The 25,410-nt window shown below is 50.6% G+C and overlaps 8 protein-coding genes across 8 annotated transcripts; 2 read left to right on the top strand and 6 right to left on the bottom strand.

Moving 5' to 3' along the window:
- Positions 1 to 2,495: 2,495 nt before the first annotated feature.
- PG994_001066 (uncharacterized protein) lies at positions 2,496 to 2,753 on the bottom strand (the record flags this gene model as incomplete). The annotated part of the gene is made up of 1 exon (XM_066852475.1): positions 2,496 to 2,753. The coding sequence occupies one exon, from the start codon at positions 2,751 to 2,753 to the stop codon at positions 2,496 to 2,498; it is 258 nt and encodes an 85-aa protein (XP_066720616.1).
- A 501-nt stretch (positions 2,754 to 3,254) lies between these two features.
- Positions 3,255 to 4,383, bottom strand: PG994_001065 (uncharacterized protein; the record flags this gene model as incomplete). The annotated part of the gene is made up of 2 exons (XM_066852474.1): positions 3,255 to 3,552; positions 3,638 to 4,383. 2 exons carry the CDS (start codon positions 4,381 to 4,383, stop codon positions 3,255 to 3,257), a joined length of 1,044 nt encoding a protein of 347 aa, XP_066720615.1.
- A 1,502-nt stretch (positions 4,384 to 5,885) lies between these two features.
- On the bottom strand, positions 5,886 to 7,530 carry PG994_001064 (uncharacterized protein; the record flags this gene model as incomplete). Its single annotated transcript, XM_066852473.1, has 4 exons — positions 5,886 to 6,555; positions 6,599 to 6,692; positions 6,769 to 7,108; positions 7,177 to 7,530. 4 exons carry the CDS (start codon positions 7,528 to 7,530, stop codon positions 5,886 to 5,888), a joined length of 1,458 nt encoding a protein of 485 aa, XP_066720614.1.
- An 860-nt stretch (positions 7,531 to 8,390) lies between these two features.
- Positions 8,391 to 10,034, bottom strand: PG994_001063 (C6 zinc finger protein; the record flags this gene model as incomplete). Its single annotated transcript, XM_066852472.1, has 5 exons — positions 8,391 to 8,729; positions 8,776 to 9,023; positions 9,110 to 9,482; positions 9,573 to 9,917; positions 10,029 to 10,034. 5 exons carry the CDS (start codon positions 10,032 to 10,034, stop codon positions 8,391 to 8,393), a joined length of 1,311 nt encoding a protein of 436 aa, XP_066720613.1.
- Positions 10,035 to 15,241: 5,207 nt separating this feature from the next.
- On the top strand, positions 15,242 to 16,896 carry PG994_001062 (uncharacterized protein; the record flags this gene model as incomplete). The annotated part of the gene is given in 4 exon segments (XM_066852471.1): positions 15,242 to 15,245; positions 15,280 to 15,599; positions 15,614 to 16,120; positions 16,207 to 16,896. 4 exon segments carry the CDS (start codon positions 15,242 to 15,244, stop codon positions 16,894 to 16,896), a joined length of 1,521 nt encoding a protein of 506 aa, XP_066720612.1.
- A 155-nt stretch (positions 16,897 to 17,051) lies between these two features.
- On the bottom strand, positions 17,052 to 18,620 carry PG994_001061 (geranylgeranyl transferase type-2 subunit beta; the record flags this gene model as incomplete). The annotated part of the gene is made up of 3 exons (XM_066852470.1): positions 17,052 to 18,284; positions 18,419 to 18,523; positions 18,609 to 18,620. The coding sequence occupies 3 exons, from the start codon at positions 18,618 to 18,620 to the stop codon at positions 17,052 to 17,054; spliced, it is 1,350 nt and encodes a 449-aa protein (XP_066720611.1).
- A 1,465-nt stretch (positions 18,621 to 20,085) lies between these two features.
- Positions 20,086 to 21,201, top strand: PG994_001060 (glycoside hydrolase; the record flags this gene model as incomplete). Its single annotated transcript, XM_066852469.1, has 1 exon — positions 20,086 to 21,201. The coding sequence occupies one exon, from the start codon at positions 20,086 to 20,088 to the stop codon at positions 21,199 to 21,201; it is 1,116 nt and encodes a 371-aa protein (XP_066720610.1).
- Positions 21,202 to 22,951: 1,750 nt separating this feature from the next.
- PG994_001059 (uncharacterized protein) lies at positions 22,952 to 24,780 on the bottom strand (the record flags this gene model as incomplete). The annotated part of the gene is made up of 6 exons (XM_066852468.1): positions 22,952 to 23,112; positions 23,211 to 23,364; positions 23,418 to 23,473; positions 23,591 to 23,912; positions 23,936 to 24,415; positions 24,445 to 24,780. The coding sequence occupies 6 exons, from the start codon at positions 24,778 to 24,780 to the stop codon at positions 22,952 to 22,954; spliced, it is 1,509 nt and encodes a 502-aa protein (XP_066720609.1).
- Positions 24,781 to 25,410: the final 630 nt, after the last annotated feature.

Genomic DNA, 25,410 nt, shown 5'->3' with positions numbered 1-25,410 from the left:
TATCGCCTTTTAATTTTAAACGGCTACGAAAGCTATTACTTAATAACTTTCGAGCTTTATTATAAAAAGAACTCGATTATTATATTTTATATACTTTCTTATTTATTATATAAGCTTTAACCTTTTAATATCGGCTATTTCTATATATTAAAAAGGGTATATGGGAAAGAAATTAAATATTTTATACGGGCGTATATTACTTATATCTTAAAGGAGGACTTCCTACTAGCGTTTTTAAAAGCGTTCTAGGCGACTTTCATCGTTTCGAATATACGAGGAGGCTTTCGAAAAATAGGACTCGTCCCGTACAATCCGGAATATATTATTTTATAATTAAATATAAAGCTACGTATTTTAATACCTCCGGGAACGTTTTCCGGCCTATTTATTCTTTAAAAATTAAAAACCTTAAATAACTCGATTAAGGCTTAATCTTAAACCGAATACGTTCGAAACCGTATTATACGGTATTAAAATAACTTTCCGACGTTTATTTTAATTAGTTTTAACTAGATCGTAAAGGCTATAACGTATATTATATACCGAGTTACTCTTTTAAAAAATAAGAACGCGATACTTCGAAAAGTAAATAAAATATTTAGCCGGCGCCGCCGTACGAAAAAAAACGGTTATAAAATAGAGAATTACTTTATATATAAGCTAAAAAAGACCTATAGTTTTAAAGGGACGTTAATAAATAGTTATAAAACGAATCGCGTCGGAGGAATAGTTGTACGAGGACGTTTAGGATACGCTTATAACGCTATAGAATCTGCGGAAAGCCCGGGCATAATACGCGCACTTATTAGAATAATATAAAAGTATTTAAAAATAAAGATTCCGATTAATTTTAATATATTAAATACGTTATAATAAAATTAACTTATATTTTATTAAAAAGGGTATAAAAAATAAGATATTCGCTTATATAAGATATTCGCTTATAAAATATGTTAATTTTTTATAAACTATATTATAATTATATAATATAGGTTTTAAATATAAGAGTCTTTAATTTATTAAAGAGAAGGTTAAAAATTATTTTAAAAAAGTACTCGAATACGGTTTTTAAATTAAAGCTTACGAAAATAAATATATTAAAAGTATATTATTAAGCTAGGATTAATATATTAATTCTTTTTATAATTAAAAACGTTTAAAAAACGGCTAAGATTTATCCGCGAGATTACTTAAAGCCGTTATTATTAAAATACGTTATTTTAAAAGATATAAGGGTTACCCAGGTACGTTTAAAGTTATTAGAAATAATTAAAAAAGAATTAATACCCGATTTCCTCGCCGAATTAACTTTAACACCTATTAAAACACCCTTTAATAGCTAGGAATTATAGAATAGCAGTCGGAAGTTGGCTGCTACGAACCTTACTTTTAGAATACCCTCTTAACGGTTCTTTATTAGGAAGGCTAGTAAGGCCTTAGACTAGAGCGCTAATAGAATTACGTATTTCGAAGCTTAGGTCGATTATTTTTAAACTAAACTCGATAAGAAGATTACGAGAGTACGTTAAAAAGTAAAAATCGTACCGGGATAACGATTTATTCGTATGGCTGATATACGCCGGGCTAAGCGGAGGCTAAGGGGTAGGGTCGTATACGAGGACGAAGCTAGCGACGTCGAAGTACTAGGAGGGCCTCGTAACGCTATAGAAGCTATAGAAGATAATAGCACGGAGGCGGAGGACTGTATTATTATTAAAAATAACGAAAGATAGTGTATTTACGTCAATTCTAGCCGTAGAAATGGCTTTGATTACAGGGGTAACGGTAGCTCAGTAAAGTGGCCCGTGAGGGGGTGCTTTAGCTTACGGCCGGCGCGGTGGAGATTCGGGACGTCGTGGCGTTCACCATGGCGGTGATGGAGGTCTCACCCCTGCTTAAGGCCAATACGGAGGGGACTTTGGCTTGGTTCACGGACATTGACGAGGCGATGAGGGTTAATGCGGAGCGGCCGGCTGACATTACGCTTCTGCCCGATCTGGAATAGGCTAATGTTGCCAGGTAAGTGATGATTAACCTTGAATAGGATGGCTGCGGCACAGCGCCTGTATTGTTGAAGGCCATAGGTAAGACCGTAAGTGTTGAGAATAGACCACCTAAGAAACTCTAATAAAGATACGTAATGTGTTAACCAAGTAATCTTCGATGTATATCATGGGTCAATTTATTGGTGCCCTTCCATATGAGAAGGTTTTGAGAATTCGAAAGAACTCCTTAGTTTCCCTGTGCTAAAGACAGACTAAGGCTGACAAGGATAATGACTTAGGAAAATCTACGCTTCCTCATCTCTCGTGGCTCGTTTCCATCAGGACATATCCAGTACAGACTTAACTGTTCCAATGCGTCCTTGGCGGCCCCAGCCCTCAAGATCCCATCCGCCTCCCAGTCGTCCACCACGACGGAAATACAATACCGACAACCCTCCCACTCCGGCGAGAATGTGTAAGCGTGCCGACCCTTGGCCTGGACGGTCCGCATCATCTCGGCCACGGTAATGGTGGTGGTGGTGGTCCGGCGGCGGTCTCGATCATCCACCGGGAGAACATGGCACAGCCGTCGGGCGCGGTTTCCAGGCAGACGACCCAGTGGCTGGTCGCGGGCTGATCGTCCTCGCTTTCGTTGAACTCGTTGCGCAGGGCGCATAGGTGGATCTTCTGGACTACGGCATTATGTAGCTCTTCGTCCGGGACCTCCAGGTCCCAGTTAGTGGTGTCTAGAGCTGTCGATGGTGACATGATGGTGTCCATTTGAGGGGGTGTTGTTTTAAGCTTGACAGAGGGAAGCGTCAGTGGCTGTTTGAGGCGGGAAAGAAAAAGGGATAGGAAATTTGCTAGAATTTGCGACTTCCAGGGTTTGCAATTACTGGTAAACCTTATCGCCCCTTTCGAACTTTGCTGCATATGCAATACCACAGTGACGGTCTTGCTTGAATGAGAACCGGACACTATCGCGCAAGTCTGCCAGGAATGTCATAATTGGCAGCTGTTGAAATGTGAACTGTAAAGGAGGTACCGGCGTAATAGTCCAAGTCGATCAAAGGATAGTCGATGGCAAAGGTGCACATGGAATATCAGCATTGCTTGTCTTCGCGTCTATTATTTATTATTTTTACTACTATGTATATATTAAGTGAGCTCCATACAACTCGATGGATTAGGCTGTATGAGTGCCAGGTCACACGGTCGCGTTTCCCTTTGCCGACCGACTACTGCCATGCCCATCGGCGGATAACCCGCTCAGACTGCTTGGCCCACGTGGCCCGTCGACGAATGGTTAGGTGCGTAGAAGCCCTCAGCAGGCGCAGTATTCGACTCTGGTTGCGTAGCATGAGCGGCGGCTTTCTCATTGATGGTCGACGTGCCCTGGCCGGGCGCCATGTAGGTCTGAGGAGTCATCATGGGCATCATGCCGGGCTGCTGAGGGCCGAGGTACATGGACAGGTGCTGCGCGGGGACCATGATGACGGGTCCTCGCATCCGGTTGCGTTGGTTGGTCTCGATGCAGCCACGGACAAAGATGACAAAGTGCGTAATGCTAAAGACGTGTGTGATATCTCAGTAAGGGGGGATCGATTCCTGGCTTTGAGGTGGATTCGGGTTGTGAGTTAATTAATACTTACGTCAGGAGGCAAATAAAAGCCAGCACCGCTCGCTTGGCGGGGATGTAGAAGTTCTTCAGCGTGTTGAGGTAGTCCTCGCCGCATTGCTCGTCGTAGTAGCTGGAAGTGTGGTAGTAAGAGCTGTTGGCGTAGTCGTCGCATTCGTAGGGCAGGTATCCCGTCTCGAAGTAGCCCGCGATGGAAAAGAGCAGGGTGACGATGCCGGCCAGCCACAGCACGAGGTCGACGCCGACGTGGGCCCCTGGGTGGATGCCCTGGCGGTGGTGGGCATCCTGCTGCGGCTGCTGCCCCTGTGTTTGCGTTTGTTGCTGCTGCTGCTGCTGCTGCTGCTGCGCCGCGGGCCGGCGGCGGCGGGGGAGGCAGACGGTGATGAGTTCGGCCAGGTCCCAGATGACGCACGCGATGACGAGCGGGACGATGATGAACTCGTAGCCGTAGTCGTATAGGCCGCTGTGGGGATTGAGCGCCAGCCCCAGCGACAGCCCGAGCAGGATGACGGCGAAGACGATGGAGGCGACGGTCAGCGCGATCTTGGCCCAGTACCAGGTCTTGTCGAAGGGGACCACGCGGGGCGAGGCGCCGTAGGCGTAGTACGGAGCCGGCTGCTGGAAGGGCTGCGCGGCGCCGTGCTGGGACGGGTAGGATGCGGGATGTTGCTGAGGAGGAGACTTGGCGGCGGGCGCGGGCTGGGTTGGTGCTGCATCCTGTTGTCCTTGGACCGGCGAGGTTACTTGAGTTTGCTCCATCTCCGGCCTTTTTTTTTTTTTTTCTTTCCTTCCCAAAATGATCCGGCCTCACAATATCCAAAGTGCAGCTCTGCCAGGTTTCAAAATCTCTGGGTTGATGAGCTTATGATTCCAAAGTTGACCGCCACCGAGGTCGAGTCGTCGCAAGATCGGCGGATTAAGCTTCGAGATGCCACTTCGGAAGCAACCGAGCTGTGGGTGGGACTGGACAAAGACCGACAACTAATAATAGACTAACAAGCCCTACCTAGTCGGGAAATAGATAGGCGACGGGTATGGAATATAGGCAGGTATTATTAGTTGTAGTCGTGCAAAAAAGCGAGTGACAAAGAGCGAGCGACAGACAGAAAACAAACGGCAAAGGGTCCCAACACCGAGGAAATGAGCCGACTTTTTATTCAAATGAAATCGGAACCACAATGGCTGTAGGCAACAGCGCGAGCGGCCCCGGATGCAAATGAAAATTGCTTTTAGCAAAACCCCCTAACAGGGGCCCGTTCGGCGCCAAGGCGGCACAGAGCTTCACAGAACAGCCCATGTTAGTCCCAGTTCGGGTCGAGGCCGTGGACGCTAGCCCCTTAGGTCGCGATAGGCGACATTAGAGGGCCTGTATCGAGCCTAGATCCTGCTGTCGCTAATATTAGCACACTCCCTTGGGACGGCGCATGGGCTGGGCGCCACAGCCGCAGAACCGTTGTGTCGTGACTCGTTCTGTTCTCGACTTCTCGTATTTGCTGAATCATCTCCCAATGCCATGCGCCCTGTGTGATCAAAGCTGTTCACCGTGATACGGGCTTATCGTAGCATCCGTGGCCTGGTGAGTCAGCAGGGGCATCATTGTACTGTACCACAGTCACGAGGTAGCAGGCAAAACTGATGCTTCTAGAGCAATCACCAATTAATAGATGCGTCCGACCAATCAAGAATCTAAGCAATACTCGTAAGAGCCCAGCACATACTTTAAGCAAAAGTGAAGTCTGGGACAATAACAGCGCAAAAAAGTACAAAGAAAGACATATATATCACACGCATACCAGCAGAGGCATGCATATCGGCCCAACGAATAACTGCATTCCTGAAGGATACGGCGGCTAAGGGGTAAAAGGATGTCTGAAGGATACCAGACAAGGTGTATATAGGCCTGACGAATCACCCTCCCGAAAGGAAAGAAAGGACAGACAGACCAGAGCCCCTAGAAGTGCCATAGTCAATTATTAGCTGAATCAGAACCAAGCCCTTACTGCCCTTGTCACAATATAACACCGAGGATTCCTAGGTCGTCACCGACCCTACTATAATTTAGGTCGCTAAGCTCTTGCATGAGGGGAGAGCACATGTCGAGATTATACAATAAAGGTGGAAGACCTGTGAAACGCTAATATTTATATACGTATCAGTGTATGCATTTATAATATACAATACCTACCTGATTATATACCAGAGTCTCCCGAGCCGTGTGCCCCTGCGGCATAGTAGCTCTTGATATCCGAAGCCACCATATATCACCTAGTGCGATACCGAAACGGTTGATACCGTTTCCCCCGGTTCTCAGGACTCGCCGAACGCCTATCCCTGTCTGTACGCAGGAACCTCCGTGCCGGTCTATCAACGGTCTCGGTGGACTCGGGTCCTTCTCCCCCGGCCTCCTCTTCGCCACCGGGCACGACGGCCGGCGTGGGCGGGGGCGGGGGCGCGGCCCCTAAGACACGCTGCAGCAAACCGAGGATGGCTGCGTCCTCCTCGGCACCCGCGTCGTCACAGTAGCCTGCGCGTCGGTAGTACGCCGCGTCGCGCTGCTCGACGGCCTCGAGCACGGCCGGCAGCAGCTCCTCGGCGAGGACGGGCCGGTCCCGCCCGCGGACGGCGGCGCACTCGCACAGGAGCCGCCGCAGGTCCGGGTCCAGCCAGGGGGCCGGCATCGCCGCGCCCCCGCTCCCGTCGCTCGGGGGCAGCAGCTGCTTGACGGCCGTTGCGAAGCCGTCGCGGAAGCCGCCTGGCTCGAACCAGACCGAGTCGTCCGTCTCGGCGGCGTCGGTTACGTCATAACCCAGCGTGCTGTCGAGGAGGACCAGCTCGGTCATGTTGGCCGCGACGCTCAGCAGGTTTCTTTCGACGCCGTCGCCTTCGCCTCCCTCGCTAGAAAGGGGGTGGGGTGCGTCGTTAGTGTCGGCACTGCAAATACAGAAATGCGAACGGGGAAGGAAACTGTACTTACTATTGGGAATGAACATCGATATCGATGAATTTGACAACCGGGCATATGGAATGTTCCACATCATCCGGGTCACTCAGCATATCGCCAATCATAACTAAAAAATGTGTTGTTAGTGGTCAGTCATCCCAGGTAACAAACCTTACAGAGTTGGGGTAGGAGAGAGAACTCACTGTTGTCGCTATGCATGTCGTTGTGGCTATAGCTGACACTGTCTCGGTCCACATCGCAGGGCTCCTCGTTCTCGTCGTAACGGTCGACCGGCACAGCGGGTACGTAGGCCATGGCGACGCAAGCTCGAATCAGGCACATGAATATCCGCCATAGCAGCCTATTTGGAAGGTGTGGAACCATATGGGTTGCGCACTTCCGCGTAAACGCAGACAGGGTCCCGTGTTGGAGGTACTCGAGGTAAACCCATCTCCCAATAAAGCTGCTGGCCCCGGGTCGCTTCAGGGGATCCTCGCCGTCGCTGAACTTGATGAGTTTGACCAAATGCCTAGTACGTATAGTCTGAGGAAATAGAAAAGATAAGTCAGCAATGGCTACAGGAGGGAGCGGGAGCGGAAGCGGGAGTTTACGTTTAGCAGTCTAATTTCGTTCTCGAAGGCCAGAATATTTAATTGTACATCAAGCGGGTTTGGCACATAGCCTGATTCTGCGATGCTAACCGGCGTTTTCAGCACGATTCGGCCCCACGGATCGCCAGCTTGCTTTCGATACCGTACGAGCCAGGCGTTCGCAGCTGCGCCGCTGCCAAGTTGTCGCTCAAGCTGGAAGTTTTTCGGGCGTGCAGCGAAAAAGGTGGTAAGATGGGATTCAGTAATTGTCGAGTCGTGCTTGCTTCCTGAGTACTTGTCGCCATCGTCCGTGGACTGGTCACTGTCCGCAAACGGATCATTGTCCTCCCAACAATCATCCGAAACCGAGCCCATTGTCAAGGAAGTTGCCTTTTCCAATCCCTCTGAACGAGTGATGGGCGAAATGGTAAAAATGGGAGCAGCGGCTTAGCTTTGCAGGTGATTGGATTGCTTATACCCAGCAGGTTTGACGAGTCGGCAGAAAATGGAGTTATGGCAATGGAGCCGACATGTTGTTTGGGATTCTCAACCCTTCATCCCTCGGAGAGATCCCGTTAGACGGGATGGACGGACAAAGGCGGGTGCCTACATGATAAAGCGACTCTACTCGGACCGGACACAAAAAGGGGCGTTCACAATGGACAATGCTCAATGAAATTTGTGCTGTTTGCTGGCCCTAGGTGAATATTGTTGCCTACCATGATCCATCACGTCAGAGTGATACTGGTTAAAGCCTCGACGACACGGTCTCGCGCCTCGTTCGGGTCTTCAGTGTTCGAGTATTGTAGGGCTGAAGATGGGTGTTTCTGAATCCGCAGGACGTAACCACGTCACCATCGGCGTCTTCAGGTTTAGCGCTTCTGACGTCGACACATGCGCGTTTGTTCTGGTAATTTGGCCTCCCCGCTGTAGAATGTCACTACATGAGTTCTATTATACTGCCAATCGCTAGCAGAGCGTGGCTCCAAGGACCACAGATCCAGGAGAGCACCCGTGAGATCGTGTATGTGGAGTGGAGTGCCATGTTCTTTTCTCTGGAACCGGTTAAAATCACACAAAGCAGCGAACCTTGCCAATGAATAACAAAACCAACTATTTCAAGTATCAAGAATGAATATCCATCACATCTATATAAGAGTATAACTTGCCGCTTTATTTTTAACTAACGATCACATACAGAGGGGCAAAGCAAACTTCTCGGCAGGCGGCACAGGTCAGGGGATCCATCCCATCTCTTCGAGGGGCCATTGGATCCAGCTGCGGTGTTCCTCGTCGAGCAAGCCATAGCACCTGCCGATCAGATGGTCAGCCCAGCCGCGCAAGCACCACTGCGACCCCGCCTTGTGTAGAAACACGGCGAAGAAGGAGAAGATGGCCACCGCCTCCTGCGTGCCGTCGCGCAGCAGCGGCAAGAAATCGGCCGCCACCTCAAAGATCCACACAAACGCGTCCGTGATGCCGCACCGGGGGACCCGGGCGTCGCCGTCGGCCTCGAGCTCGAGGACGTAGAAGGACTTTTGCAGCTCTTCGATCGCGCGCCGTGCCTCGTCCGGCTGCTGCTGCCACCGCAGTAGGATGAGCTCCTTCACGCTGCGCGACCGCGCCATGGCTGAACAGGGGCGCCAGCGCGCCGCCGTCGATGCCCACACCACCCCGGGCCATCGTGACGAAGGCTTTGGTGCCTTGCAGCAGGAACATCCAGTCCGGGAAGCCGCTCTCGCCGACCAGGAGGAACTTGTTGTCGTCGCGCCGCGGACAGCCGAGCGCGAAGTAGATGGTCAGCACGGAGAAGAGGAACAGGCTTTCGGCTTGCGAGGGGGTGGTCATCGTCGTTTTCATCAACTCCACTAAGTAAGTATTAGATACTTGTCATCGGCGTTTGCTCCGCAACTGGAGAAAATAGGGTTGTGTAACGGGGTTGACTTCTGCTTACTGGCCGTCTTCGCCGCAATCTGATGATGGGACATGGCGAGGGACTGGTAGTGGCCCTGCCTTTCGGTTCGGTGGTAGGCCATGTGGGCGGCGGACACGGACAGGAGCGTCCTCATGATGTACTCTTCCTTGAGGCCGCACTGCAACGCGGTGGTCCGGTAGAAGTCGCGGAGGATCAGGCTTTCGGACAGCGTGGCATAGGTTCTGGTGGTATAGTTGTGAAGGAGCTCCAGGTCCTGCATGTTCAGACCCTGGGGCGGCGGCGGCGGCTGAGCATGCACAGATAAGACCGGAAGCCCCCTAGTCGAAGTGAGAAACTCGCATAGCACGTTGTGCTTGATGTAGTTCCCACAGGCTGGCGTCTTCTCGTCACACTGCCCATCGGATGTCAGTCGAGAGCGTACCTTACAAGTAAGAAGCTGGATGGCTAGCCGAACCCCTGATGAGACCACAGCCGAACTTACTTTGACTTTCCGGGTCTTGCAGTTCTTGCAACCGTTGCGGGTCTTTGCGTGAGGTCTCCTACTGGCGGTATCCAGGTGGCGGGGACGGCGGCGCTGTACGAGGTCGGCGAAAGGGTCATAATCGCCGGCCTGTTTGTCCAGATCGTCATGTTTGACTTCTTCGTCGCCACGGCGCTGCTGTTCCACCGGCGCTAAGCTCGCGCAGCACGACCCGCCGGTGACGACGACAATGGTGGCGTAGGCGACTTGGCGTGCAAGGTTGTGCGGTGGCGGCGCCATCTGGGGGTTCTCTTTGCTGTGAGCGCCCTCATCCTCGTACGGAGCATCTTCCGGGTGGTCGAGTATCTACAGGGCAACCGAGGCTATCTGATCTCGCACGAAGTGTTCCTGTATGCCTTCGACGCCGTGTTAATGGCCCTTGTTATGGCCATATTGCTGGTGTGGTATGTGGATGACCTCCATGACGACGAAGGACGGTTAAGGGGTTCGGGGTTTGCCTTGGACGAATGTTAAGGGGGCACTCTGGCACATTTGGGGTTGCTTATTGCACCATAGAACTCGGCGTGGGAACTGCAGACCAAAAGTTGGTTGTGGTGTCTATGCCCTCAACATTGTGGCCATTGCCCAGCATCCTGACAGCAGGGGCGGCAATTGTAGAATCGCAGGTTATGATTTCATCCGAGATGGTTATTTTAGATATTTGAAACACTGGGATGAAGAGCCAAACTCACTGCTGGCTTGCTGGCGCCTCCTGGCCGTGAACTCTGTAGTCTGGTGCTTCATCGACTCGCGTCGCGTTGGACGTGGGCGTACAGGTTGTAGAGTATTGGCGAAATCCTCGGTTCAGATGTGCAAACACTGTTCGAGGCGCTCAATCCCTGCTTCACGGTGGGTGCCATCGGGCCGTTCGCGGTAGTCTGAGTCCTCTTCGGAGACCAGGCGTCTGGTGGTATGAGCTATGGCAGATCCTTCCCAGATGTGAAAACACTGGTGATGACAGCTCTTTCCGGCTTCACGGGCTGAACACTGCAGGGCCGTTTTCGGTAGTCTGGTGCTCTTCGGAGACCGGGCGTCCTGGTGTATAAGCTTTGGTGATGCTACATGGTATTGGTGTGCTTCGGCGCATCTGCCTGCTGGGTTAACCCTCGGCAGGATTCCATTGATTGGCCCCACTACGGTGGTATTATCTCCCTTGACTGCACTCGTGGTCTTGGGCGGTGAGGCCAGGGTGATGAAGTCGGACTCCCCACCTCCACGTGGGATCACCCGGGGACACTGCACATGTAGTTAGGCGCAAGCTTGATTTCTTTATATGAGCCAAGTAAGCCACCCGATGGCTTAGCTACCTGTGATCATGATCACGACAGGTTAAGCTAAAGCACCCCCTCACGGGCCACCCCGTTATGGGCCACCGCGTTTTACCTCACGAACGCGTCTTTTTACCGTGCATCTTAATTAAAAGACTCTTTAATTTAATTATTACTTTATATTTTTTAAAGTAATTATTACACTTATTTTTCTCGTTTATTTCTACTTTTTATAATAATATCTTTATTTAATATTTAAAAGCGTATATAAGCTATTATACGTAATATAAAGCTTAAAGTAGTTACTCGCGAATCCGCTCGTAAATAATTAGCCCCCCGATCGTATATCTAACGCTGTCTCACCGGTGCACCTATTAAAAATAAGTTTAATAAAAATTAACAGGTTTTATTACTACTTTTAAAAAACGAATTAATATATTAAGCTATTAATTAAGCTAGGTTAAGCTTTATATTAATATTAATTAAGTTTAAATTTTTAATTTAATAAATATTAAACGTCTTTAAAGCCTCTTATACTTTAAAATCACGATAATATACTCGTTTTTTAATTAAAAATAATTTCGTTAAAACTATAAAGTTAAAAATAATTAATTATAACTAGATTAATAAAATTATAGTAATAAATATTAACGTCTTTTTTAATAAACTTAATACCTCGAAGTTAATTAATATTCTTTTTAAACGCTTTTATAATATTAATAAAATAAGTATTAACTAAATATTACGATCGACGAGTTAATCCCTCGCGAGGTAGCACTTAAAGCGTAGAATTAAATAAAAATAACCGTTTAGTTATTTACGAAGCTTTTATTTTTATAGCGTAGTAATTAGTTTAAACGTATTATAATATAATAACTAAATATACCTGTTAAATAAGAGACGTAGGTTCGATTCTTATACTTATTAAATAAGAGCTCTTTTTAATTACTTAAATAAGATCGCTAGTAAATAAATAAGGCCTTATACGGGTTAGTTTTTTATATAAAAGCTTTAAGGTTTCTCTATACCGAGCTTAAATAAATTATACGGTTACTAAGAGTTTATCGCCCTAAGTATAAGGGCATGCCTTTAGAGAAGGGGTATAGTATTACGATCGGCAGGTTAGTCCCCCCGGGGTAGTACTTAAGGCGTAGAATTAGATAAAAATAACCGTTTAGTTATTTCCGAAGCTTTTATTTTATAGCGTAGTGGTTAATTTAAACGCACTATAATACTAAGGCGTTAACGATAACTACTAAGTAGTTATTAAAGCTACTAGTTATTTAGCTTTTAAAAAAGACGTCGAGAAAAAGGAATAAATTACTACCCTAGAGTATGTAAGCTGTAATAGGGTAGCCTTCCCGCCGCTAATTATTTTTAAAGGGGCCGACGTTTAAAGCTAGTAGTTTCTAGACTAAGACGAACATCTTTAAGATAACTGGTAGTTTAAAACGTTACTTAAAAGGTAGACTAGTAATATTATAACTTTAGATTAAATTTAAAATATCTTTATCCTTTATATATAATCTCGTTATAATAATAAATAAGTCGTTTTAATTTATAATAATTATAAATCGTATATAAATAATAACTTTTTATAGCTTTATTTTATAAATAAAATATAGCTAATTATTTATAAACTATATTATAATTATATAATATAGGTTTTAAATATAAAAGTTTTTAATTTATTAAAAGAAAGGTTAAAAATTATTTTAAAAAAAATACTCGAATATGTTTTTTAAATTAAAACTTATAAAAATAAATATATTAAAAATATACCGCTAGGTTAAAATTAATATATTAATTTCTTTTATAATTAAAAAGGTTTAAAAAACGATTAAAATTTATCCGCGGAATTACTCGAAGCTATTATTATTAAAATACGTTATTTTAAAAGATATAAAGGTTACTCGAGTACGTTTAAAACTATTTAAAATAATTAAAAAAGAATTAATACTTAATTTCTTTATTAAATTAATTTTAATACTTATTAAAATACTTTTTAATAACTAGGAATTACGGAATAATAATTAGAAATTAATTATTATAAACCTTATTTTTAAATTACCCTCTTAACGGCTCTTTATTAAAAAGGTTAATAAAGCTTTAAATTAAAACGTTCATAAAATCGCGTATCTCGAAGCTTAAGTTAGTTATTTTTAAATTAAACTCGATAATAAAACTATGAGAATATATTAAAAAATAAAAATTATACCGGGATAACGATTTATTCGTATAATTAATATACGCCGGGTTAAGCGGAGGTTAAAAGGTAGGGTTATATACGAGGATAAAGCTAGCGACGTCGAAGTATTAAGAGGGCCTCGCAACGCTATAAAAGGTATAGAAAATAATAGTATAGAGGCGGAGGACTATATTATTATTAAAAATAACAAAAAATAATATATTTATATCAATTCTAGCCGTAGAAATAGCTTTAATTATAGGGGTAACGGTAGCTTAGTAAAGTAGCCCGTGAGGGGGTGCTTTAGCTTAGTAGGGAGACGCACAACGGAACCGTCGAGGCAGCATGTCACCCCTTGTTGGTTACAAGTAAGTTATTGACTCTTATTAGCTGCGCTAACACATCTTTCCTACTCACTTTGTCGGCTCCACAACACCAGCAACACGGGAGACTCCCACCATCTCCACGGAGATATGCTAAGTGCATATATGCCAGTCACAATCTTTCTGGCGCTCGTGTCTGATAGCTGGGTGACTCTCGAGATTGATCCGATCTGTCGCAAAATTCCAATCAAACGAAGACAGGCCGCTTCTTCCGAATTGGCGAGGGCATCTGTGGGCGAGATCACAACTGGATTAGCTTGTTGAGTGGTTGAACACGGCATGATCGAGGAGGTGGCCGAGTCGTCACCGTATGGTTCCCCAAGACGTTAAGGTTGTCGGCGTTGTTGACTCCATTTGTACAGCTGAACCGACACCAGTCACAGAACCTGAAACGACTCGCCGATGCCGAGAACAGAAAACCGTACGCCGGCGCCGTGGGTAGCCGTGATAACCCTACGCCTCAGATGAATTGCTAACCCTCATATCAGGCCAGACAAGCCCGAGATGGCCGCGGTGGACGAGGCGTCGGCGGCCGGGGCGTCTCGGTATGTTTTCCCCAGACCTTGAGAATGATGAGCATTGCTAACTCCACGTGCACAGCTCAACCGCCAGCAATCTGAGGTAGACAACAGCGACACTAAGCCCTCTATGAGATAAGCAGAACATGTGGCATGAATGGCTGCAATGGGGGAGACAATGACTGGAACAGACAGCAATAGTGGGATGATGGCCAAGATAGTTTCAATACAATTGCTGCTAGCCTGAGAACTGATGACATCAACTCCATCGTCTGGTCTATCTGACATGAGTGATGCCGTGCAACGTTTGAGTCTACCGATATGGGATTTCATTGCGAGATTACTACTAGTGTCCCATTGATATTTATTCCACTAGGCAGTTATCCAGTTGACAGCTGTCCCATTGCTCGGCAGTGTTTCCAAGTCCAGTAGCAGTGTCCGTTTAGCATCGACAGGAAGTTGTTGCATCAGTCTTCTCCAGGTGGCGACTAGTTTGCTTTGATACTCGGCTCGTGACCAAAAGACGACCATCAAGGTGAGGAATGCCGTCCTGCTGATACCCATAAGCGGCGCCGCCGGGTCGGATGTGTCACGGGCGGCGGCCACGGAACAGGCCAGGTACAGTATGTGTGGTGACAACAGGCTTCCGTTACTACAGTCCAGCACATGGATTTGGCAAAAGAAAAGTCTACGACATGGCCCAAAGGACAAAAACATACAACACCGAGGATTCCCAGGTCGTCACCGACCCTAGTACTAATTCGGCTCTCTGCTGCTTATATATGGGAGAGCGGACGGGATCCCTAGTATTCAGCAGGATATGGTCGTATGTGAAATGGATGAGCGCTTTAGGGGATTATCTATTTGGCTGCCATGTCGTTGCTGGCACACACGTTGTTCTGTGCTTGGATTGGTATTGAGTAAAGTGAATGTGCCACTTGCATATAGGTGTTGATCAATCCAACCAAGGAAAATCGCATTTTACAACAGCAGCTCCAACTCGGACCATTTACAGGCCAAGGCAGGAGATTTCCATCTCTCGAAGCCATGACGCGCCGCAGTCTGTGATTGATGGTTTTTGGAGAAACCAATTGACTTCACCAGAAATTTGAATTGTCCTGCAGCCTGTAATCCTGGAGAGCTGCACCACGTGGGGGGTAAATACCACCCCAAATTCGATAACACCCATCTCCGTTACTGGGGTGCCAGTGTAAACAACTGACGGAAGTAAGTATTAAAAGGCCGAATGAACCTAGATGGCGGCCTTTCCACGATGGGTGAATAGACCTGCGAAACTTCTTCTGTTTCTAGGTATCGCCTTCTTCGTGTTCCTAAAGTGGTCGTCTTCGTCGACATCGGTCCCCAACAGCAGCACCATGTTGAACCCCACCTCCACCACCTCTCTGCTGCTGCTCTCATCTGCCGCCGCCGCTGCCGCTACAGGTGCTGCAGGTACGGCAGGCGTGGACCTGGCCTGGCACGCCCCGGCCGCGACCGCCGTGAACAACCTGACGTCGGCGCTGCAGGCGTCGGGCACGTACGGCTTCCTCTTCAACACGTCGCGGACGCCCGACAGGCAGTACGGGACGTACAACTGGTGCAACATGCCGCACGTGCGGCGCCGCGAGTATGTCCCCCCTCCAAGGAGGAGTACGAGCTGCGGTACGTCGAGGTGATCCAGCGCCACCACAAGCGCACGCCCTACGCTGCCAACGCCTTCCCCGTCGAGCCCTACCGGTGGGACTGCGACGACCAGGGTCTGTACTACTTCGGGCAATCCCTACTGGCGGATAACGACACCACAAGGAAGTCGGCGCAGACGTACTGGAAGGGCACTGATACGACCATCAACCCCTTCGTCCCCGCGGGCTGGATCGGCTCGTGCCAGTTCCCGCAGATCACGTCGGCCGGCCTCGACGACTCGCGCACGCACGGCGAGGACCTGTACGACGTCTACCACACCCTGCTCGGCTTCCTCCCCGGCCGCGCAGACGCGGACGAGGAGGGCAACGCGCTGTGGCGCCGCCACGTCGCCTACCGTGTCACCAACAACCAGATCACGTCGCAGGTGGCCGGGCAGCTGATCGCGGGCATTTGGGGCGCTGACGCCATCACACAATCGTCGGTGCCGCTGCTGATCCAGGCCGCGGGCGTCGACTCGCTCGAGCCGCAGTACCCTGCCCCGCGGCCGCCGCCGCCTTCGACCGCCTCAAATCCGCTGCCGATGCGCGGTGGCAGCACCACCTCGACGCCTCCCGGGACCTCTACGCGACCCTCGACGCCATCTCGGGCGTGCCGCCCACGGACACCGGGTTTCACGCTAGCTTCGACCACTACTACGACAACCTGTCGGCGCGGCAGTGCCACGAGAACAAACCCCTACCCTGCAACGCCACGACGGGCGCCTGCGTCACCCAAAATCTCGCCGACACGGTCTACCGGCTCGGCCAGTGGGAGTACAGCCACCTGTACCGGGACGCGGGCCCCGCGGCGCTGCAGGCGTCCGTCGCCGCGTACGGCGTCTGGATCGCGGAGCTGGCGGCGCACCTGCGGGTCGTGGCCGCGGGCGCGAGCGGGGAGGTGCGCTATTTCCACAACGTGGCGCACGACGGGTCTGTGAGCCGCGTGCTGGCCATCCTCCAGATCGACGTCATGGTCTGGCCCGGCATGGGCAGCGAGGTGATCTTTGAGGTGTACCAGAAGAAGAAGGTGAAGACGCCGTCTTTAAGCTCTACTGCTACGGGCGGCGCTGACGGCGAGCACTACGTCCGCGTGCTGTTCGGCGGCAAGCCGCTCAAGTCGAGCAACCCCAGCCTGGGCCTGATGGACATGTTGCCCTTCGGGACTCTATTGGCTTACTTCGATGGGCTGGTAGGCCAGAACGCGAGCTTAATCAAAGGGAAGTGCGATGGCAGTATTCCCCTGTGATGAGTCATGACTGTTGGATGAGATAAGAACCTAATACACCATACTGCCAACGCCGTCATGTCTGATGTTGTTGAGATACGATGATTGGTAATCTTAGTATATCAATAGATATATGCATGTAAGGTGTGCATTATACGCTATGGCAATTGACATTATCAGGCTTGAAGTGACTTCTCGAGATCATCCCACCGTCCTCGTCTCAGTGGGTCTAATTCCTTCAGTTTCGCCAGCCAGGCCATCATCTCGTCCTGATTCGCGGTGTCGGCGTCTGACTCGCCCATGGCCCGGTATGCAATTCCGTACTCCAGCAAGGCCTCGTAAATCAGCTTCGCATCGGCGTAATCTTCCAGCAGATCCTTGATCTCGGCCACTTCTCTGTCAACAAAGTCACGCCGGTCGGCCAGGCTCAAATTGGGCGCGATAAGCCCCTTCGCCTCCTTCCCGTTCTCTCCAACCCCTTTGCTGCTGGCGCCTACGGTGGTGGTGATCTGGTCCATCAGGAATTGGTGATAATACCACAAGCTCTGGTCTTCGGGTCCGACGTTTAGCCCCTCCCGCGCCAACTCCAGCTCCTGGTCCAGGAACTTCTTGCGCGCAGCATCGTCGGCGCCCCGCTCGTCCAGGAGCCGCAGCGCGAGGTTGCTGCGGTTGTGCCAGGCGCTGAAATTCGACAGGTCGACCTTGATCATGCTGTACGTGTACGCGAACTCGGACTCGGTCATGCTTTTTGCCTTTGCTGATTCGTCGCCGTCGTTTTTCGTCGTCGTCGATTCGAGCGCGGACACGATGAAGCGGCGGTAGCTCCAGGCGTGGAAGTTGCGGCGGTCTTTGGTCAGCATCTTGGAGTCGAGGGCCAGCTCGGCGGCCCAGAAGTCGCGCGCCGCGCCCGCGGGCAGGATGGCGTCGCACAGCGACAGGAAGAACGAGCGGTAGCCCCAGACCCAGTAGCATTTCGGGAACTCGATGAGGAGCGGGATCGTGAAGGCGAGCTCGGACTGGACGAGCGACGTGTCGGCAGCTATGTCGGCCTCCTCATCATCACCGTCCTTTTCCTCTTCTTTGCCCGCATTACAGGGGTCTGCCTCCTCTTCATCAGGTATAGTACCACTCTCTCCAGCCTTCTTGGGTGACGGGGACGTCGCTGGGGCGGGCCGGGTCGCAGCCGAGGGCGACGGCGAGGAGGCGGCGCAGGACGGCTTCGTAGTGACGCTCCGAGAAGTACTCGGCGACGCCTTCGAGCGCCATAACCCAGCCGAGCGTTTGGACAATGAGCCAGATATTAGACAGCGTCGACGGACGTTCCATATCGTGTAGTATTCCGGGTTGAGGCGCAGGATCTTGGTGGTCAGGTGGAAGAGTGTAGGGTCGCTGTAGTTTGATTGTTTCACCTGGTCGCGATGGAAAGAAAGGGTGTTAGTTAATCTTCTAGGATCCTTGCAGGTAGGTAGGTAATAGGCAAGATGGAAAAAGGAGGTGCTCCAGATATGATGCAACAGCAGTCATTAGGAAATTGCGCACATACATGGAGTTGTATCTGATCATCGAGATCACGGTACTTCTGGATCCTGTCGAGGTCTTGTTGTCGCTGTTCGTCGGTTCGGCTGCGGTTCGTCCGGGCTATGCCATGCTACAGCCAAAGCCAAGCAACCCGGAGTATCAGCCCAGCCGGTTCTCTCTCTCATGTTCTTTGGAGCGGTATATTGTAAACCTACAGTGCTGGCCATGGCGTTCGTTCGCGAATTCAGTGCGATTACTGTGATACACTAGGTAGGTGATTACTGACTCCAGGTCAAGTCAAAACAAAATGAAGGGATGATCGAATAGTTGAGATTAACCAAATTACTCCCTACAGTACGAGATGACCCCTCTACAACCAGATGATTGTAGGCAGCCACATCATCACTGGGAACAGCTGGATTAGGTGCATGGGGCAGCCGCTATCTCTAATCGATAAGACTTGAACACAGCACGCTCCACCCTGTAATCTGCTCCCCGCATGCTAATTTTAGGCACCTTAGTGCTGAACGTTGGACTAACACTTGGAATTGACCCTCGAGATGCATCAACGTAATGCAGACCATGCCCGCATCTCATCGTCGAAATCGTCACTTTCTCTCCTAGTATGCATTCGCTTGATGCAACATATAACCCAATTCCTGGATTCTCACCATAAATAACTGCCGTGATGTTGCACAAGTAGACCGTTCTTTTCTAGTCCACAGACCGATCATGCTGGTGGCATGCATCTCACTACATTCGTCACTTGCAGGAGTTTGTTGGTCGGTCAGAGACCAGCTGCACCGCTTCCTACATTTTCTCTCCTTGCATTGTTCATGTCCCTCCCTCCGAACACGATGGACTCTGCTCGCCCAGTAATCTCCGGACGGAAGCCAGCATCGTCTGGTAGAAGCAGTGCTTTCTCCGAATGCAGGCGCAACCGCGCATTTGTAGAGGTTTATTAAGGTTGGCTCATCCTCCTCCTATCGGCGATAGCACAGCATGAACATATATATAAGGAAAGAGAATATGCAGCAGCAACTGTGCGACAAACGGTCCTGCGAAGCATCGTATTTCCTGCATTTCGTCATTGCATTGACCCGACGTCGCATTGCTCCTGCATCATTGACGATAATTTCCTGCCGTGCGTGTGTTGGCATTGAGTGTTGACTGACGTTTAAGAGGGGACCTATCACTTCCATATATCTCAAGCCTCTTAAGATCGCGTGTTGCTACGTCTCATCATGTCATTGGTGCGACGCCCCTGATCCGACTTCAACGTACGCGCTTACTCGTGTTTATTTTTTGGCCACCTTGAAACACAGCGACCACATTCGAGCTCAGCAATAGGGCCGAGCCGGTTATTTGTTGCATGTTGCTTCTTGTCTTGGACTGATTCAAGATCTTCGCTGTGCGTCAAGCAAGGCAACGCTCGCTTCCAACAACCCTGGTCTGGGCTGCAAACTGCAATTTCGCCAAGGGGTAGCGACTCAACTCGAATAAATAAAGCCTCCTTGAGCCCAGGAATCGTCAAGAGGGCTTACAGTTGAAGCTGGAAATTCTCTCTGATTTCAAATCTGGGCAAAGATCGCATCGGCTTTGCAGTCACTACCAGCTTCTTTCCAGCTACACTTCCACGGCCTCGAGCTTCTTCTCTCCGTACACCCAAGTACGGAATCACCACCAAGAGCAATGAAGTTGGCACGGCTTTTCTCGCCATCATGCCTGTTATTCTCAAATCTTGCTACAAGTCTGAGTGTACCACAGCCCTCCGCAATTCTGGATGCGACGCAGGCCGCAATCAACGCCTTGAACACGTTTTATGACAAACCGACAGGACGATGGGACCCTACTGTTAATTGGTGGTACAGCGGCATTGCTTTACAGGCCATTCTGGACTACACACAACTCACGGGCTCTAGAGATTACCTGGCCCAAGCCCAGCATACCATCGACATCCAACGCGCCCCCCTTGCATGGTGGCCCGATGGCATGGGGGACTTCCGCGCCGACAGTACAGATGATACTGGCTGGTGGGCTCTGGCTCTGCTCCGCATGTACGAGTTGACCGGAAATAGCACCTACCTATACATCGCCAAAGAAGATGAGGCCTACATATACCAGTACTGGTTGCCAGACACTTGCAAAGGTGGTCTGATTTGGAGCATACCAAGCCTCTCTTACAAGAACGCTATCAGCAACGTACTGTACCTCGAGTTGACTGCTTCCTTGCACAACCTCATTCCTGGCGATACTTTCTATCTGAACCGGAGCCTGAGCCAATGGCAATGGTTCAACTCGAGCGGCATGATCAACTCACAGTGGCTCATCAACGACGGCCTTCTTGATCCCCAGAGCAATGATTCCTCGGTGTGCCTCAACAACAATGCTTCCGTCTGGACGTACAACCAGGGCGTCGTCCTCGGCGGTCTTGTCGAGCTTCATAAGGCGACGGGCGATCAGGGGTATCTCGACACCGCCTGCAAGATCGCCGACGCCGTGGTGGGCAGTTTGACCCTCTCCCCGGGCGGGATCCTGACGGAAACATGTACAGATTCAAACCCTTGTGGCACTAATGGTTGGTCATTCAAGGGGATCTTCATGAACCGTCTGGCGAAGCTCAACAAGGCGCTGCCCGACAGGCGCTACAGCGAGTACATCCGGACCAATGAGCAGACCATGTATAGCAATGCTCGCAATGGGTCCGACTTCTACGGAGGGGTTTGGCAGAACCCGTTCGACGGCCGGGATCTGGGCAAACAGGTTAGTGCTGTGAGCCTGCTCATCGCTACTTTGGGGCTTCCATAGGCGCAGGCAACATGTCAGCGTTTGGGGTATAATGTCAGGGGGATTTTGGACTTAATGTTTAGTTAGAAAATGTTGGCCCCTGGACAGACCAGGCAGGCCTTTCGTATTACAAACATGGTTGATATACAAAGGAGGGATGAATACACCATATTGGCATATAGAAAGGTTTCTAGTCTTGCCCAGTCCTAGTCTACTTCAGCTTGCAGTCCATGTGTAAGCAAAGCAATAATTATCTTTCTTTCGATATGATTCCCCTTCCTTGCCACCCAGTCACATGTATAGCTATACATACCTACTAGGGCACGGAATAGTTTTAGCAGCAGATTGAGGGTGGGTGCAAGTGACGTATAATTGAATACCATGGAAACATGCGATTGCTTCTTCATATCAATCTCGCCTACTTGTACGTCTTCAGTGCTGGCGTACAGAACAAGAGTTGTACAATGCAAACACCCCCAGCATTCTCTAATGAGCCATATTAACCGCGCCGAGGCACTCTGTGTTACAATGTGTCGGAATAAGATAAAGCGTCCTGGTGACGGTATATTTAGCAAATCGCTGATGTGTATGGCAAACGTATTTCTTCCAATTTATAAGTAGGAGGCTCCGTGTGCGGTGGACAAGAAAAGAGAAACCCTCATTCAAAGTTTCACCATCTCCATCCTCGTTACGATACAGCAACGCATTCATCCCTTAGAGATCTCATCCCTTAGTGATAACAGTACACACTCAACCTTCTGACCAACATAGATTGAGCACACTCCATCATCATCACTGGACCGCAACCGCCATCTATCAACATATTTTAAGACACCACCAAAAAGGAATACTAAGATGCACGCCATCATCGTCTTCTTCATGACCACCCTCGGCCTCGCCGACACGTCCCCCAGCAGCGACAGCTCCCTCCCACGGCGACGCTGCCAATGATAAGAAGAAGATAGCAACAGTCGAGGAGCGTTTCACGGGCGGCCAGTGCGGCGTCCACGTTCGCATCACCCAGACGAGCATCGACCGCTGGGCAACCGTCAAGGTCCTCGACGCCGACCAGGGGCTGGTATTAACCCAGCAAAATTTCGGCGCAAGCAGGGGTGATACTATGTCTGTCAGTATAGGGGGCAGCGGCCTGCCCTGATCGGCTGCTCGTTGACGTGGTCTACGACGCCGACAGTCCGGTGAAGTCTCCTCTTCTTCTTGTTTTCTATGAGTGACCAGCATGCCGTCTTAGCAAATTTTCCTTCCGTAGTAGTAGTAGTATGCAATGAGATGAGCATATTAGGTTATATATTACTGACCTGAACTCGCCCCCGCAGGCTTCCTTCCAGTACGATGGCCAGCAATGGGTCTCCGGCGAGGCCGGCACCCAAAACCGCCGTTGCAAGGTTGGCGATTGGGATCAGGGGTTGGATAATTCCACGATTGACATGGACTGTTCTTTCTCTTGTTGAGTATTGGCAATGATGTTACTTGTTCCATTACAGAATAACGGGTGCTTCGATCTCGAGTTTATGGATTAGGGATGCAGCTTAATCAACATTAAAGTGGCAGTTGGTTATATTCTGGCTACAACAGTTAAGTTCCTTTATGTTCAGACTTGTAGGTTCTTGAAATGTGTGGAAGTATGAAATATTACAGGATGAACTCATTAAGGGGGGGTATACGCAAAGTTCTCAACTAGATATCTTCCACCCATTAAGATATATATGACAGCCAGCAAAATCGACTCCAACCGTTAATTAAGCCAATAGCCTTACGACGAAACGCGATACAAGCCAACCTTTGTGCCGTTCCTCGAGCACACCGTCAAACCCACACTTTCGACCCACGGGCCCGGGTCGCGGCTCTCGATGCGCTCGAACTCTTGGATGAGGCGGGTCGTGACGTACGCCGCCTCGGTCAAGGCGTATTGTTCTGTATGAGGGGGGACACGAATAATTAGCACCAATTGTGAGTCCATTCACTTTCGAAAAGCGGAAGAAAGGAGATAAAGGGAAAAGGCAAGAACTCACGTCCGACGCAGATCCGGGGCCCGCCGTTGAAGGGCAGGTACTCCCAGCTCGGCCGCAGCGTCTCCCAGCGCTCGGGGCGGAACTCGTCGGCGTCGTCGCCGTAGTACTCGCGGCGCCGGTGCAGCGTGTAGACAGACCAGGCCACGACGGTGCCCTTGGGCACGAATAAGGGGACTGCCCGTCGAGGCCGCCGCCGCGCGGGAGTACCGTGTCCTCCATGGCTTGTTTGTTGTTCAGGGGGACGACGGGGTGGAGGCGGAGGGCTGAGTAGAAACATTCGAGCGTCAGTAATTATCTTTACTCCTGAGACAGCTCGATATATATAGTAACGGAAAAGGGGTTTCATGGATCGTTGTTGAAGAGGGAGGAGGTAGACCCACATTCGTTTAGACAGTACTTGACGTACTTGAGATTCTTCAGCGTCTCGTACGTGGGCAGCCGCCCCTCGAGCCCGGCCACCTCGGCCTGGAGCTTGGCCCAGATATCAGGCCGCTTCGCGAGGACGAAGAACAAGTTGCTCAGCAGCGAGGCCGTGGTGTCGCGGCCCGCCAGCAGGATATTGAGGAGCTCGTCCCGGATCACTTTGCGGTCCTTGGTGGCCTTGGCCAGCTCGCGGAGGAAGACGTACTTCTCGCCCACGGCGCTGCTGCCGCTCTTCTCCAGGTCCAGGGCTTCGCGCTGCCGCACCGCCTCGTCCACGAACTGGTCCACGTACGCGTGTGCACGAACTTGACGGCCGCCGCGCCGCGCGGGTGCGACTGCAGGTGGTAGAACCAGCTGAGCCTAGCGCGCAGCAGGATATCGGACTGGGCGTCGTTCATGGCCTCGGCGAAGGCCGAGTCCGACGTTTTCGTGCCGCCATTTCCAATGAGGCCGCCGCTCTCCTTAAGCGCGCGCAGGGAGTCGACCGAGGTCCCGAACAGGAACTCGGACGCCGTGTCGATGGTCAGGCGGAAGAAGAGCGTCTGCAGGTCGATCGTGATGTCGCCGCTCCCGGGCACGAGCGAGAGGAACAGGCCCAGGTGGCGCTCGAGCTGCGCGAGGTCCGCGATCTGCTCGCGCGCGAAGTTGGGCCGCAACAAGCTCCGCGACTCGTGCCAGCGCGCGCCGTCGCTGACAAAAATGCCGCGGCCCAGCAGGGGGCCGAAGGAGCCGGTGCGCGTGTCGCCGTGGCCGAAGGCGTGGAAGCGCGTCGCGAGCACGGCCTTGATGTTCTCCGGTCCGTCGTGACGACGGCGTCGCCCCCGGCGGACCCGGGTAGGTGTAGGCCCATGCGCGCCGCGAAGGTGGGGCCGTACGTGCTGTTGCGCCAGTGCAGCCACTCGAGCATGGTGCCGGCTTGGCCCCGCTGCACGGCGCCCCAGACGGCGTCGAGGCCGAGGATCGGGTCCCGGTTGCGGAAGCGCTTGCGGACGGGGCGGCAGCCGTGTTGTTGTTTGAAGCGGCGCCGTGTTAGGTAGAGGTTCGTGCGCCGCGCTGTCCAGAGGAGGAGTAGGGCGACGATGAGGCCGAGGAGTAGCTGGCGTCGGGTGACCAGCGCCGCCTTGGCCGTGTGGTTGTTCAGGTCCATGATGATGGTGCAAGCAGGTCGTCTATGGTCGTGTGTATTGCGGAGCGTTCAATGAGGCAGGATTCGGTGTCTGTGGAGTTGGAGTAGGTAGCAGCAGGCCCAGGGTTCTGGGACCAGACATAAGCAGGATTTTATGACTCATCAATCATACGACGCCTGCTTTTGCGAGGGGCGTAGAGCAAAGACCTCGGCACAAGTGTAAGTAAGGGGGCTTGCTGTTGGACCCGAGTTTTATTAATGAAAGAGGGAAACGATATATCTATATGTATGATGAATGGAACTCTACCATGGTGTCATCCATTGTCCTATTATTCCGAGCCCGAAGCCGAGCTATGCGGGTTTCCTCGTTGCCCCTCCCCCCGCGTCGCAATTCCTACTCACGTAGTCTCTCTCCCTCTCCCCGGTAAAGCGGTACCACCCCCTTGCCTGCCCTGTCAGACGCGAAACCGAGAAGGTACCTCTACATCCCATCCCTGTGGTCTGGTGTTGCACCGGAAACGCCTGCAACCCCTCGAAACCACCACCCGCGTGCTCATTGGCATGTCTTATCCTAGCGCTAATAGGACATGGTGGCCATATATTCCTGGTGGTGGTACGGATACCTGCGTCCTGGTCAATGATGTCAAATAA

The sequence above is a fragment of the Apiospora phragmitis genome, assembly GCF_038363925.1.
Source record: "Apiospora phragmitis strain CBS 135458 chromosome Unknown utg000002l:1.0-5516284.0:1.0-5523493.0, whole genome shotgun sequence".
In the NCBI taxonomy this organism is placed as follows: Eukaryota; Fungi; Ascomycota; class Sordariomycetes; order Amphisphaeriales; family Apiosporaceae; genus Apiospora; species Apiospora phragmitis.
The sequence above is the reverse complement of the archived record's forward strand: the minus strand, read 5'-3'. Positions and strand labels throughout refer to the sequence as shown.